The sequence below is a fragment of the Panthera leo genome, chromosome D1 (genome assembly GCF_018350215.1).
Source record: "Panthera leo isolate Ple1 chromosome D1, P.leo_Ple1_pat1.1, whole genome shotgun sequence".
Lineage (NCBI taxonomy): Eukaryota > Metazoa > Chordata > Mammalia > Carnivora > Felidae > Panthera > Panthera leo.
The window spans coordinates 57,584,582-57,600,680 of record NC_056688.1 but is presented as its reverse complement, the minus strand read 5'-3'; the positions used below and the strand labels follow the sequence as shown (position 1 = coordinate 57,600,680).

General features: G+C 38.7%; 1 protein-coding gene across 3 annotated transcripts in view; it reads right to left on the bottom strand.

Moving 5' to 3' along the window:
* The window catches only part of C2CD3 (C2 domain containing 3 centriole elongation regulator), a 144,612-nt gene that overhangs the window by 58,520 nt on the left and 69,993 nt on the right, over positions 1-16,099 (bottom strand). For all 3 annotated transcript variants that reach the window (XM_042906813.1, XM_042906814.1, XM_042906815.1), the window contains 3 exons: positions 11,586-11,854; positions 11,138-11,227; positions 1,871-2,473 (listed from right to left, as the gene is read on the bottom strand). In XM_042906813.1, coding sequence (XP_042762747.1) covers positions 1,871-2,473; positions 11,138-11,227; positions 11,586-11,854 — 962 coding nt within the window. The remainder of the gene's footprint in view (positions 1-1,870; positions 2,474-11,137; positions 11,228-11,585; positions 11,855-16,099) is intronic.

Here is a 16,099-nt window from a genome sequence, read left to right as displayed (position 1 = left end):
TTAGGTAACCCACCAACGTGACTTTTTCAAAAAGTGGTAGATTTAAACCCAGGGATCTGAACTTATAGACTTCTTGGATATTAAAATGAGTTTTAATTATAAAGCAGAAGGCACTATGAATTCTTTCAGAACCTCAAAGATTGCTTCATTAGACTCATTTCAATTCAGGAAAATGGAGCTATTTGATTCATAGCAGCAAGATGGAACTTTCCGTGTTTTTTTTATTTTTGTTTTTAAGTAACCTCTCTTCTTCTGATGCAATGTGTGAATTATCATCATTATCACAAGGAGGAAGTAAGGGTGATAGGAGGGGAGTCATCTAAAAACAACATAGCCAAATCCTTACCCCAAGAAACTTAACAGTTACTTGGAAGGCCGGTTGGAAGAATGACTGGATGGACTGCTTGACTCATCCAACAAATACATCAAATGCCACACCTTGTACAAAGCCCCTTCACAAGAGGATAAAAAGCTTAGACTGAAGGGATGTGGAGAAGCATGAGAGAAATGGACAATCTGAAAAGTTAAATCCTGCCTTTGGTATCACTCAGTAAAAAGAGGTACTTGTGCTTGAGTTTGATCCCTAAATGTTTATTCAGTGTTCCAGACCTACTTTCTTCAGCACAGTGAAGTTAAAAGCCTATCTTTACAAACTTTAGTTCAGGTGAGCTTTGCTTACTTCAAATACTTTTTCTGCATGCTCCCTGAAGTGACTCTAGGCTTGCCCAGAAAATAGGGCACATGGCATTTAATGAGGTGCTCAGCAAAGCCAGAATTACACCTGCTGGGTCCATAGAGAACCAGAGAATCCAGAATTATCACCCAGATACTCAGTTCTCCTTATTTAGCTTGGGCCACTTGTTCAACAATAGGGTTTAGAGCACAAGGCTAATAGAGCTAAAATAGGGTTGTGACTCAGTTTCTTTAGCTGTATAGTGAAGAAAATAACAACTAACCTTACAAGGAGTGTCCCAAAGAAAAAACATCATGTTTATAAAGAATCTAGTCTGGTCATTATAGTTACTAGACTTATTTTTCTAAATGGCAAAACTGTCCCTCCTCTATTCAGACCCCATTGAAACAGCTTTCCATAGCTCTCAGAAAAACGTACAGTACTCTTGTTTGCTTTTCTAGCTTCGTCTCCTATCATCTCCCATCCTATATATCCTATGATCCAGCAGTACCAAATTACTTACAGTGCCTAAAAGGTGTCAAACTGCTTCATGCCTCTGTACCTTCACAGGCTATTTTCTTGTTCAGAATATCATCCCCCCCCCCCCCCCCTTTTCTTGGCTTATTCCTAAGTCCTTTGAAACTCAGTTCAAGGGTCATTTCCACTGAGGTATCATCCTTGAACCAAAGAGATATTGCATCCCTGTGCTCCATAATACCACTGAGAATACCTTTTCATAGTTCTTCACTGTAAATATTTATTTACTACTCTATTCTCTCATTATTTCTTATTCATTTTGAACTCCCAAGGCCAAGTATATGTATCAAGTACTGAACAAAAGTTGAAAAGAAAGCATCTAGCACATAATGCCACTTGTAAAATGTTACCTTTTTCCTTTCTGCCTTGTGAACTAGTTTAATACCATGAAGATTTTCTTTATGATTTCAACATATGCTGACCAGACAGGGAGGATATCCTAGTCTCATTAGCAGGGATGTTTTTCAGAGTATTTAAAAAACGAGCATTCTAGATTATCATATAGGCTCTTATACATTTTTTTTCAGGTAGTCCCCCAAGTTCACCCATTTTTATTTTACACTTACTGACTGAGAACAATATTCTAGGGAGTGTATCACATAGTGCTTGTCATAGAGCAGGTACTCAAACCACAACAGCTGAGGATGGTTCCTCACTTACCACTGACAGTTAATGTCCTTGCTGACCTCTCCCCAAGTCTGACCAGGTCCACATAGGCTGAGCCAATCCAACTGTCTGTCTGGTGGGGCCTCTCCACACTGTCATTGCCATAAGCCCGCCACACTTGGACCTCTAACCTCTCTTCCCTGAAATACCAAAGCAGTGACGGGCCCCTATTGACTTCTGCTCTTTTGGATGCCTTGAAAGTAACCATGACCTGCTTTTTGTTTGTAGATTCTTTAGGCTTCTTGAGAGGGGTCCAGAAGGCTTCATGATCGTAAAATTTGTAGCGGAGGTAGCAGTGTATGTTCTTATGAATGTGCTTTTGGCCGGCAAGAAGCACACAATGGATGGGCAGCCAGAGCCTTGGGGTGGATATGGTGACAGTGGCTGGCTCCTCTTCATCCATCGTGACAAGATTCTTCAGGTTATTCTCAAAGCTCCAGCCCAATAGCTCAGCAGCTTCCAACACCCGCTCTCTATCTCCAGGATGTGTGAAGGAAACTGAAAGTTCTAGGCCACCCACAATCTTCTGCATGAGCTCCAAACAGTGAGGCAGGGCCCCATCTTCTGGTAAAATGATAGGATACCATCCTGTGATCCCTTATGGAAAAAAATAAGATTTTCAATTATTGTTTTAAGAATAAAAAGATATACCCACTTCCTACTTCAGAGCCACCATCACCCTGGCCCAAGATAGAAAAGAAAACATATCCACAGAGCACTGGAGTTTGTTTCATCTGATTACTGAAAGACAAGGTGATCAGATGGAAGAACAAAGTCTGGGAGTTGGAAGACCTGAGTTCTCTCCTAGGCTCATCTCAAAACTAGTAGTTCAGTCTAGGTAAGCCATTAATTTCTCTCAGCCTTGGTTTCCTTACCTGACAAATGGGAAAATTAGTGCTAACCTTACACATCAGACAAAGTTGTTTAATCATCAAATGAGATAATGGTTTTGGAAGAGTTTGAAAGAAGTGCTACAAAAAATGTGAAATGGAGGGGTTGGAAGATGGCAGCCAAGTAGGACGACTCTGGCTTGCTTTGTCCCATGAATAAACTAGATAACTATCAAATCATCCTAAATACCCCAGAAATTGACCTGAAGACTGGCAGAACAAACTTTACAACTAAAGGGAGAGAAGAGGCCACATCGAAGAAGGTAGGTAGCGTTGGGGACATAGTTTGGGAAAGAAACTATTGCCGTTGTGGTGGGGGGAGAGCCATGGTCACATGGAAGGGAGATAGATTAGCACGGGGGAGTTCATGGGGGAAATGAATCCCCATAGCAATTGGCTTGGAAGACAAGAGGAGCTGAATTTCCTGAGTTCCTGTAATGAGTGGGGCTTAAAGCCTGGAGTTTGAAAGGTCAGCATGCTTGGCTCTGATAGAGCCTAGAGGGCACTGGGGCTGCTCTTGGAGAGGAGGTAGGCAAACAGCCTGGGAACACAGTGTGGGAACATACACTAGGGCACACAGTGGGAAAGTTATTTGCTCACTTCAGAGAGTGTCCCAGAGAGATAGAGAGATAGTGTTCACAAAGAGACGCCTCTGGAACGAGAAGTTGGCTGGTGTCATTTACATTCCCCACCCCTCAGCATAAGCACAGGGAACCAACGCAGTGCTGACACTCATTACCTAACTTGCTTACACCAAGCCCCACACCCCCTGCTTTGGTGCAACTGTCCCTCCCAGTCATGCTTGCCTTAGTCCCAACACCACAGGCCCCCTGCCCCAGAAGACTAGCCCAAATCTCTGCTCACAATGTGTTTCCCGACGTGGGAGTTTTGTGGAGGCTGGGTTCCTGTGGGGTGGCAGTGGTGACAGGTTTCATTTCACACAAAGACCAGAGCACACCTAGTTAAAATGCACACCACCTTCAGGCCAGGGACCAAACACTGCCCACAAAAGGCAAAGAGAGCCTCTGCAGACAACTGGCCTGAAGGATAAAGTGACCAGGAAAAAACAGGAGAGCACACGCAGCACATACTGGAGACACTCCTGGAAGTACCAAGCCATGGGGAACAGGAGTAGCAATACTTACATTAGGCAAAATTATATTGGACATTACTCCACAGGACACTACAGGACCTCTTCTTCACAAGATCATGACCCTCAAGAACAGGAGATGTGGCTGACTTTCCCAACACACAGAAACAGGCACAGTGACTTAGACAAAATGAGAAGACAGAGAAATTTATCCCAAATGAAAGAACAGGACAAGGCCATGGCTGGAGATCTAAGTGAGACAGATATAAATAACATTCCTGATAGAGAATATATAGTAATGGTCATAAAAATACTCACTGGAGTCGAGAAAAGAGTGGAACACATGAGTGAGACCTTCCTTAACACAAAGATAAGAACATAGCAGAAGCTCAAGAAGTGGAGGAACAAATTTATGACCCAGAAGACAGAATAATGGAAAGAAATAAAACTGAACAAAACAGAGGAAAAAAGAATTATGCAAAGTGAGAACAGACTTAGGGAACTCAGTGACTCCATCAAATGTAGTAGCATTCATATTACGGAAGTCCCAGGATAATAAGAGAGGGGGGGGGGCAGAAAATTTATTTGAAGAAATAATGGCTGAAAACTTCTGTAAATCTGGGGAAGAAAATAGATATCCAGATCCAGGAGGCACAGAGAACTCCCAACAAAATCAACATAAGCAAACTCACACTAAGACATATTGGAATTAAATTGGCAAAATATAGTGATAAAGAAAAAAATTTTAAAGCATTAAGACAAAAGAAGACAGTAACTTACAAGGAAAAACCCATAAGGCTAACAGGATTTTTCAGCAGAAACTTTCCAAGCCAGAGGGAGTGGCACAATATATTCAAGTGCTGAGGGGAAAACTCTGTAGCCAAGAATACTCTATCCAGCAAGGCTATCATTCATAACACAAGGAGATATGAAGAGTTTCCCAAACTAAAACTAAAGGAGTTCATAACCGCTAAACCAGTTCTGTAAGAAATATTAAAGGGGACTCTTTGAGGAAAGAAGAAACCAAAAGTGACAGTATAAAGGTAGGAAACACAAGAGCCATAAAAATGGATGTTTCTGTAAAAAATCAGTCAAAGAACTCATAAATTAAAAGGATATAAAATATAACAACATATACCTAAAATGTGCAGAAGAGAGGAGTCAACAATGGGTTCAAACTTAAATGACCATCAACTTAAGATAGACTGCTATATGCAGAAGAGGTGATATGAAAACCTAATGGTAACCATATATCAAAAACCACTAATAAATATGCAAAGAATAAACAGAAAGAAATCCAAATATATCATTAAGGAAAATCATCAACCATGAAAGAGAGAAAGATAGGATCAGAGGAAATCTTCAGAAACAACCATAAAACAAATAATAAAATGACAATAAATACACATCTATCATAATTATTTTCAATGTAAATAGACTAAACATTCCAATCAAAATACACAGGGTAATAGAATAGATAAAAAAACAAGACTCATCTGTATACTGCCTACAAGAGACTCACATTAAACCTAAAGACACCTGCAGATTGAGGTGATGGAGTGAGGGGATGGAGAAACATCTATAAGGCAAATGGATATCAAAAGAAAGCCAGAGTAGCAATACTTATATGAGATAAAATAGACTTTAAAACAAACTGTAACAAGAGACAACGAAGGACACCATATAATAATAAAGGGGACAATCCAACAAGAAGATATAACAAGTATAAATATTTATGTACCCAGAGGCACCTGGATGGCTAGGTTGGTTAAGCACCCAACTCTTCATTTAGGCTCAGGTCATGATCTCACAGTTTGTTGAGATTGAGCCCTGTGTCAGGCTCCACGCTAAGCGTGGAGTCTGCTTGGGAGTCTGTCTCTCCTTCTCTCTCTCTCTGCCCCTCCCTTGCTCATGTGTGCTTTCTTTCCCTCTCTCTCAAAATAAATAAATAAACATTAAAAAATATTTATGGATCCAAATACATAAAACAGTTAATACCAGACATAAAGGAAACAATCGGTAATAATACAATAATACTAGCAGACTTTAACACCTTACTTACATCAAGGGATAGATCATCTAAACAGAAAATCAATAAGGAAACAGTGGCTTTGAATGACCCACTGGAACAGATGGATTTAACAGATATATTCAGAACATTCCATCCTAAAACAGCAGAACACACATTCTTTTCAAGTACACACAGAACATTCTCCAGAACAGATCACATATTAACCCACAAAACAAGTCTCAACAAATTCAAGAAGATGGAAGTCATACTATGCATCTTTTCTGACCACAACTTATGAAACTAGAAGTCAACCACAAGAAAAAAATCTACAAAGAGTACAAATATATGCAGGTTAAACAACATGAAGTGTTAATAAACAATGAAGGGTTCAACTAGAAAATAAAAGAAGAAATAAAAAAGTACACGGAAACAAATGAAAATGAAAACACAATGGTCCGAAATCTTGGGATGCAGCAAAAGCAGTTCTAAGAGGGAAGTTTATAGCAAATGAGGGCTACCTCATGAAGTAAGAAAAAAATCTCAAATAAACAACTTACCCTCACACCTAAAGGAGCTAGAAAAATAACAATAAAGAAAATCTAAAATCAGTAAAAGGAAAGAACAAAGATTAGAAGAGAAATAAATGATATTGAAAACAAAAAAAAAAAAAAAAAAAGAGAGAAAGAACAATGAAACCAGGGGCTAGTTCTTTGAAAAAAATCAACAAAATTGATAAACCTCTAGCCAAACTGATCAAGAAAAAAAAGGGAACTCAAATAAATACAATACAGAGATAATAACAACTAACACCACAGAAATACAATTTTGAGAATATCATGAAAAGCTATATATCAACAAATTAGATAACCTAGAAATGGATATATTCTTAGAAACATATAAATGACCAAAACTGAGAAAGAAATGGAAAATATGAAGAGACTGATAACCAGTGAAGAAACTGAATCAGTAATCAAAAAACTCCCAACAAACCAAAGTCCAGGACCAGATGGCTTCCAGGTGAATTCTACCAAACATTTAAAGAAGAGTTAATAATATTCTTCTCAAACTAATCCAAAAAATAGAAGAGGAAGGAAAACTTCCAAATTTATTCTGTGAGGCCAGCATTACCCTGATACCAAAACCTGATAAAGGCACCACAATAAAAAGAAAACTACAGGCCAATATCCCTGATGAATACAGATACAAAAATCTTCAAAAATTCTAGCAAACTGAATCCAAGAGTACATTAGAAAAAAATCATTCACCACCATCAAGTGGGATTTATTCCTGGTTTTCAAGGGTGGTTCAATATCTGTAAATCAATCAGTGTGATACATCATATCAATAACAGAAAGGCTAAGAACCATATGATCTTATCAATAGGTGCAGAAAAAATCATGTGATAAAGTACAACATCCATTCATGATAAACCCTCAACAAAGTACCTTTACAAGGAACATAATTCAACATAATAAAGGTCACTTAGAAAAGCCCTCAGCTAACATCATCCTTACTGGGGTAAAAACTGAGAGCTTTTCCCCTAAGGTCAGGAACAAGACAAGGATGTCCACTCTCACCACTTTTATTCAACATAGTACTGGAAGTCCTAGCCATGACAAGTACACAACAAAAAAGAATAAAACACATCCAAATTGCTAAAGAAGAAGGAAAATTTTCACTATTTGTAGATGACATGATACTATACATTAGAAAACCAGAAAGACTCCACCAAAAAACTGTTAGAGCTAATAAACTAATTCCATAGGTTTGTAGGATACAGGATAAATGTATAAAATCTATTGTATTTTAATACACCAGTAATGAAGCAGCAGAAAGAGAAATTAAGAAAACAATCCTAATTATAATTGCACCAAAAATACCTAGCATAAGATACCTACGAAAAAACCTAACCAAAGAGGTGAATGACCTGTACTCTGAAAACTAAAATACTGATGAAATAAACTGAAGACAACACAAAGAAATGGAAAGACATTCCATGTTCATGAACTGAAAGAATATTGTTAAAATGTTGATACTACCCAAAGCAGTCTACATATTCAATGCTATCCCTATCAAAGTAACACCAGCATTATTCACAGAGCTAGAACAAACAATCCTAAAATTTGTATGGAACCAGAAAAGACCCCAAATAGCCAAAGCAATCTTGAAAAAGAAAACTAAGGCTGCAGGCATCACAATCCCAGATTTCAAAACGTATTACAAAGTATGCTACTGTCACAAAAACAGATACTCAGATCAATGGAACAGAATAGAGAACTCAGAAATGGATCCACAAACATATGAACAACTAATCTTTGACAAAGCAGGAAAGAATATCCAATGGAATAAAGACAGTCTCTTTAGCAAATGGTGCTGGGAAAACTGGACAGCGACAGGCAGAAAAATGAATCTAGACCACTTTCTTACACCATACACAAAAATAAGCTCAAATGTAAGACAGGAAGCCATCAAAATCCTAGAGGAGAAAGCAGGCAAAAGCCTCTTTGACCTCAGCCACAGCAACTTCTTTCTCAACATGTCTCCGGAGGCAAGGGAAACAAAAGCAAAAATGAACTATAGAGGCCTCATCAAAATAAAAAGCTTCTGCACAGTGAAGTAAACAGTCAGCAAAAATAAAAGGCAACCGAAGGAATGGGAAAAGATATTTGCAAATGACATATCAGATACAGTGTTAGTATCCAAAATCTATAAAGAACGTATCAAACTCAACACCCAAAAAAACCAAATAATCCAGTGAAGAAATGGGCAAAAGACATGAATAGACACTTCTCCAAAGAAGACATCCAGATGGCCAACTGACACATGAAAACATGCTCAACATCTCTCACCATCAGGGAAATACAAATCAAAACCACAATGAGATACCACCTTACACCTGTCAGAATGGCTAACAACTCAAGCAACAACAGATGTTGGCAAGGATGTGGAGAAAGAGGATCTCTTTTGCACTGCTCGTGGGAATGCAAACTGGTGCAGCCACTCTGGAAAACAGTATGGAGGTTCCTCAAAAAATTAGAAATAGAACTACCCTACAACCCAGCAATTGCACTACTAGGTATTTATCCAAGGAATACAGGAGTGCTGTTTCAAAGGGGCACATGCATTGCAATGTTTATAGCAGTGCTATCAACAATATTGAAAGTATGGAAAGAGCCCAAATGTCCACTGACACATGAATGATAAAGATGATGTGGTATATATATACATATATATACATACACACACACATACATACAATGGAGTATTACTCAGCAATCAAAAAGAATGAAATCTTGCCATTTGCAACCACGTGGCTAGAACTAGAGGGTATTATGCTAAGCAAAATTAGAGAAGACAAGTATCATATGACTTCAGTCCGATGAGGAATTTAAGATACAAGGCTGATGAACATAAAGGAAGGGAAGCAAAAATAATATAAAAACAAGGAGGGGGACAAAACATAAGAGATTCTTAAATATAGAGAACAAACTGAGGGTTGCTGGAAGGGTTGTGGGTGGGGGGATGGGCTAAATGGGTAAGGAGCATTAAGGAAGACACTTGTTGGGATGAGCACTGGGTGTTATACAAAGGGGATGAATCACTGGAATCTACTCCTAAAATCATTATTGCACTATATGCTAACTAACTTGGATGTAAATTAAAAAAAGAAAAGATTAAGAGACATCAACAACAGAAATAACAAAAACAAACAAACAAAAAACAACCCCCCTCCACCAAAACCCTGCCTCATATGATCCATGGCACCAATTCACTTCTCCAACCCTCAGTTTTCTCATCAGCCAAATGAGGATATTAGGCCTCTAAAAGTCCTCCTGAATCTAAAAATGTATAATTCAGTATTTTGCTACACGAGGGATGGAGAAGAGGAGGAATACAATGAGAGAAAATAAAACTTGCCTACGTCCCTATTCATTCAGCCATCCCTATTAAAACACATATACATCATTTAGTGAAATGTTATGAAGGTGCTATCAATACCGTAGAAAAGACCTAGTCCTAGGTCTTCCACTGAAGGAACTGCTACTTGGTGAACATACACCAAGGACCAGGCACTAGATTTCAAAATAATAATAGTTATTCTTTACTGAGTATCTACTGGGTGTCAGATATACTCTTAGGGCTTCATAAATACCACTTCATTTACTTTTCCTGATAATGCTGTGAAGTTCTGAGGGCTAACTGGGATAATAATCCCTATTTTACAGATGAGAAAATGGAAGCTCAGAGACCTGCCCAAATTCTCCTAATTACCACATTGTATAAATAAATGACATAAGTGAGAAACCCTATATACCAAGTTGTACAGACTTCTCTCTGGTAGGCACATAGAGAGTACTTGTTTATTAGAGTATTGCTCAAATTTTAATTCACAATTAAACTTGGGAGATGTATGACACAATTCTGGAAAGTAGATTACAAAATCGTAGGAAGGAAGATGGGCAAGAGAAGGAAAGGTGACATTTACTGAATGTTCACTATACGTCAGGTTCTCTATATACCCTATTTTCACCAGCCCCTACTTTGTAGACTTGTTGGAATTAACTGTCTCCATTCATGAGATAAGAAAATTGAGGCTCAGAAAGGTCTAGGTCACTGAGCTAGCAGTAAGTAGAATAGGACCATTATTTCCAGACGGCCTTGGAGGCTGTCTTCTTTTGGGCCTTTAGCTCTTTATTCTTTCTTCAGTGAGAGAGGGGGGGTACAATGAACAAGAATGGGTAAACCTGGATTTGATTTTCAGTACTGCCACTCACTAGTTGTGCAGTTTTGGCAAATCATTTAAATTTTGTGAGCCTAAATTTCCTCATTTGTAAGATAAAAATAGTAAGATCCTGTATCCCCACCAAGCAGGGTTATAATGAGGCTCACACAGTATCTGAGAAAATATTTCACAAAATGCTATATAATATAATGGGTATCACCATATTTATTATTTGTAGTATTACCACCATCATCATCATCATCATCATCATCATCATCAACATCATCATCATCATCAGCTTTCCTAGAGTAAGATGACAGTACAAAGTTTTGAGCTACTTTGCTTTGTTAGAAGACTTCTGAAATGATTAGGAGAGGACTTAAAATACTTACCAGAAAACTTCTGGGGTACCTGGGAGAATTCAAAAGCATGTATTATGGGTCATGTTTTCTTTTGCATATCTTGCAGGGAGCCATGCAAGATCTCTTGTAGGAAAGCAAATGGGGGGAGGGGGTAGGATTAGAAAGTGATAATCCAGAATCCTTACCAGATCTTTTGACCAGCAGCTCTTTTGTAGGAACCTTTACTACTCCAAGCAGATAATCTCTGATTGACTGAATACTGGTTATATCAGTGGCTGTTAAATCAAACAAAAAGAGAAATTATTTAATGCTCTACTGACCAAAGGGCTAAACACTTCAACATGTATTTCCTAGGAGAGGCTATATCATTCAAAGCAGAGCCCCTTTTATTTTTTTATTATTATTATTTAAATGTTTATTTATTTATTTTGAGAGGGCACGTGCATGGAAAGGAGGCAGAGAGGGAGAGAGAGGATCCCAAGCAGAATCCTGATACAAGGCTCAGTATCACAAAATGTGAGATCATGGCCTGAGCTGATAGCAACAGTCAGATGCTTAGCTGACTGAGCTACACAGATATCCCCAAACTGCACCCCTTTTAATTCTGGTTGTGATGGGTCATTTGGTGCTCACCTGACTTGGTATCTTCATGATAAATAGCAAAGGTGACCTCTGCAAACTCCAACAGCTCTGCCAGGAAACAGGCCTCTCCACTACAGTGCTGAGTCACCAAATTACATGAAAATTCAACATGATGGGAGAACTCAGGGCAGAAGGAACAAGCTACAGGGCGGGTTCGGCGCTGTTCTCCTTTGGGCAGGAAGGAGAGATGAGTGGTGACAAAGGCATTGACCCCAACTGTGGCACTGAACTGTAGAGCGGGTTCCAACTCAGCCAAAGCCCTGTAAAGGGAGAAGGATGGCAATGAGAAGGTAGTAACATAACTCAGCTGGACTGCCTAGAAAACATCTCCACCATCTCCATGAGGCCACCAAGAACACTAACCCACCAGATATTTCCTATCTAGGCTTTGGGCAGAGCCACAGTGTGCTTTCTTAATTATTTAAATATCATAATGTATGTGTATGAGGTGGGGGAAGACAATATTCATCTGTCTACCAGAGTTACACTCTCCAGGGACACTCCATTTTACTGTCACTGACCTTCAGCCAAAGACTAGCAGGCAGCAACAGTAGTTGAACAACTTGGCTTTACTGCTCATTACACTGAGAAAGAACATACACCAAGGGAAATCATGGGGAATTTTAGTAAGAAAGTATCAGAAAGGACTACTAGCACTAGACTCCTGTTAGTTGATTTAGACGTTCCTGGAAGTGGAGCTTTGCTCTTGATAGTTGTTCTAATGAATCTTTTCTAGGAGGGAAGACTAGGGGCACATGGGTGGCTCATTCGGTTAAAGCGTCCAACTTTGGCCTAGGTCATGATTTCACCGTTCCCGAGTTGGAGCCTTGCGTCGGGCCCTGTGCTGACAGCTCAATGTCTGCAGCCTGTTACAGATGCTGTCTCCCTCTCTCTCTGCTCCTCCCCTCCTTGTGCTCTCTCTCTCTCTTAAAAACAAATAAACATTAAAACTAGAATGAGGCTAAGGTTAGGATTGGTAAAGCAGCAGCAGTCAGTCACTCATTGTAGCCAGGATGGGGGTGATGTTGGGTATTTTTGTGATTTCATAATGACCTTGTTTTGGTTTGTTCCTAGACAAGATTATGGAATAATTTTATTTTTGTCTCATCTCATCATGGTTGCAAAGCAGCTTTGTCTGATGCTGGTGTTCCATGAGATTATATATGCTCAGCAAGAAAACACCCAGTCCAGCTATGATTGCCAGGTCAGTTCCCAGATGTCTCTGGGGTTGCTCTTCTCTTTCTTAGTACATATGTTCCACATGTACAGACAGAATCTATCCATCTTTAACTAACACTCATAAAGAGCAGTCAAGTCTTTAGTGTGTGGGTATAGTATGAGGAAAACTCCTTTGCCCCAACTTCCCCAAGGGTATAAAATTGACATTTAGGCAAAGAGGTCACCTCTTTTTGAAGCATTTTCTGACAGCCCCAAAGAAGAGTTAGAGGTGTTCCTTCTTTACTGTACTTGGTGTACATTGGTAGAGGGTAGTAACTTGGAGCTTGAATCTTGGCTCTATCATTTAATTAAATGTGTGACCTTGGACAAGTTATTCAACTCTTTGAAGTTTCATTGTCCTCTTTGCTAAAATGAGGATAGCATAAGGATACAAAATACTAAAGACGTATGTATAATTATATGCTTATTATATTTTCATTTCTTATGAAATTAAGTAACCTAAAATCATTAATGGGAGACTGGTGTATGTCTACACAACAGCAGACTCTGAAGTATATATTAGGTATAGGAAACATGAGAGGGAAATAGATCAAATGCCAGTAATGGCTAAAAAAACAAAGATAAAATGTTCAAGGAGTGTCGTAAAAATTACACTAGATAATACATACAAAGCAGAGAACCTGTTATGGGCAATGAAAGGGCTCTTAACAGGAAACTCTCAGATATAGCATTGATAAGAAAAAAAAGGTTTGCGCCCAAAGCTATTCTGAATTAATTCATTCAATAATTATTTCCTGACCATCTTCTCTGTGTGTCATGCACTGGGCTCAGAGCTAGATACATATAGGAGTGAAAGAGCTATAATTTCTTACCCTTGTGGAACTTAAAAACTAGTGCAGCAAGATCTCTGTCAATCAAGTGACTATAAATATATGTATATATCTATGTCTATATCTAGACTGTGATTGCTTTTCCTTTGGTCCAATTATCTTTTTGCTAGTACTTCACCAGCAAATCAATGAACCCATTTATGTTCATGGAAGTTTCTACTCATCCTCAGTTAAAGATCAGGTTAATTAAAAGACTCAAGTGAAAAAGAAAGAAGGGGTCTGTTTACACAGACATTGAAAATGTATTTTCAGGGAGACCACTGACACTTCAGATGAGGGTTGCTTTCTCTTGATGAGAGAAGGCTGACTTCAGAGCACCTGCTATCTGGATACCAAGAATTCCTTTCTTCAATAAGATGCAATGTAAAACTTATTTCTGATTTTACTATATTCCACCGGCTAATAAAGGTAACATTATTTATACAAACCATCTATACAAATGGAACTAATTATTTGAATAGTAGTTGGTAGTTTATAAAGTTACTTCATATTTGTTAATTCTTACACTGATCCTTATAAAATCAGGAGAAGTATTCATAATTTCCATTTTTCAGAGGAAGAAACAGACCCAGAGAGGTGAAGAAACTACCCCAAGATCATGCACAGCTAGTGGGAGATGGGGGTGGCTCCCGTTTCTAGTGCAATTTGTTTCCATTATATTGTGTTTGTCACAGAACTGTCCCAAACTATCAGAAGAATGTAGTGTTAGAATTGGCCTGGCTTCTTACCGTTCCTTCTTGAAACGGTGACACAAACCAAATGCAGGATTTACAGCAAACTGCCTGCCATCTGATTTGAGTTTCCCCATGATCCCCAGAAAGAGGGACTACTGAGTTTCTTATCTATTATGCAGTCTCTCCAAGATCTACTGACTATCTAAACTCTAAGTCCTTCTCTGCCAGTTAAATATTAGTTAACGCTATATTTACAAATTCTGACCTTGGCTGGGTCTTACACAGAACAGGTATTCCATACACACAAATTTCATGCCTCCATGCCTTTGCACATGTTCTTCTCTTTGAACAGAATAGTTTTCAGCTCTCTTGGGTATTTTGACAACTCCTATTCTTTTTCAAGACTCAGATTAAGAAGGGCTTGGAATGCCAAGTTGAGCAGGTTAGAGTTTATCTTGGGAACCAGTAGTCTCTAAAGTCAAGTGTGTACAACCTAGGGGGTTTATATATAGGATAACCTACTTGGGCGTAGGAAGAAAATATTACCACTTCTATATTTGTTATCATATATGTCAAAGTTTTATATATGCTGTTGTAGATTTTATAACGTATTATAATATAGTAGCACATGAAGCTGATTTATACATGAATAAGTACCAGATATTCAGAGGGTATGCTAGGTATGTGAAACTTTTATTTATTTATTTATTTTAAAGTTTATTCATTTTGACAGAGAGTGAGCGTGTGTGTGCGTATGCGCAAGTGGGGGAGGGGCAGAGAGAGAAGGAGAGGGAGGATCCTAAGCAGGTTCCACACTGTCAGTGCAGAGACCAATGTGGGGCTTGAACTTACAATCCATGAGATCATGACCTGAATCGAAATCAAGAGTTAGACACTTAACCCACTGAGTCACCCAGGTGCCCCTTATTTTTCTGTTAGTAGGAATGCACAATTAAAATGAGAAGACCACTGCTACTGACGATAGAAAACCATCACAAAAGTTTTAATGTGAGGGAATGGCATGGTTAAAAAACTGCCTTGGTATCACTGACACTAAATGTTCTCAAGCAATTACTGGAAATCCATTTGGAGAATTCAGTGATGGAAAATATTAACCAGGCTGAACATTTTACCAGTTGCTTCAGTGTCAGATCTCGCATGGCAGTAATTGAATTTGTTAGTTACAGAGTGCAAAGTTAAAGGCAAATGATCTGACTCTAAGTTACAGCAAGGGAAAAAAGGGAACACTTGCCTTCTTTCTTGAACTTGTGTCCAAAGTGAACTAGCCTACAGTAGAAGTATGACTTAGTTCTCTTTCTTAGTGGGTACCTTTTATATGCGCTAGAATTATGCTATGTGGTGGCAGGGGGCACAGAGGAGTTTGAGCAGTGATTATAAGAACTCACAGCCTACTGGAGAAAACTCATGCATACCAATAAATGAAAAGAATATTCAAATAACAAATAACTGCAACCAAGGTGCTAAAAGACAAGGACAAAGCACCAATTCTGTCTACGTGTAGGAAGACATATAGGAAGGCTGCAAAGAAGCTGCAAAGTCAAAGAAAATAGGAGTTTGTTTAGTGGACAAAAGGAATAAAAACACTCAAGGTAGAGAGAAGTATGAACAAAGGCCTGAAGGAGATAAGAGAAGGCCATGCTGTTTATATTTAGAAACAGTACTCCAGGCAGAAAAAACAGCAAGACAAAATCCCTGAGAGGGAAATGAGCTTGGTGTGTTCAGAAACAATAAAGTCAGTGTT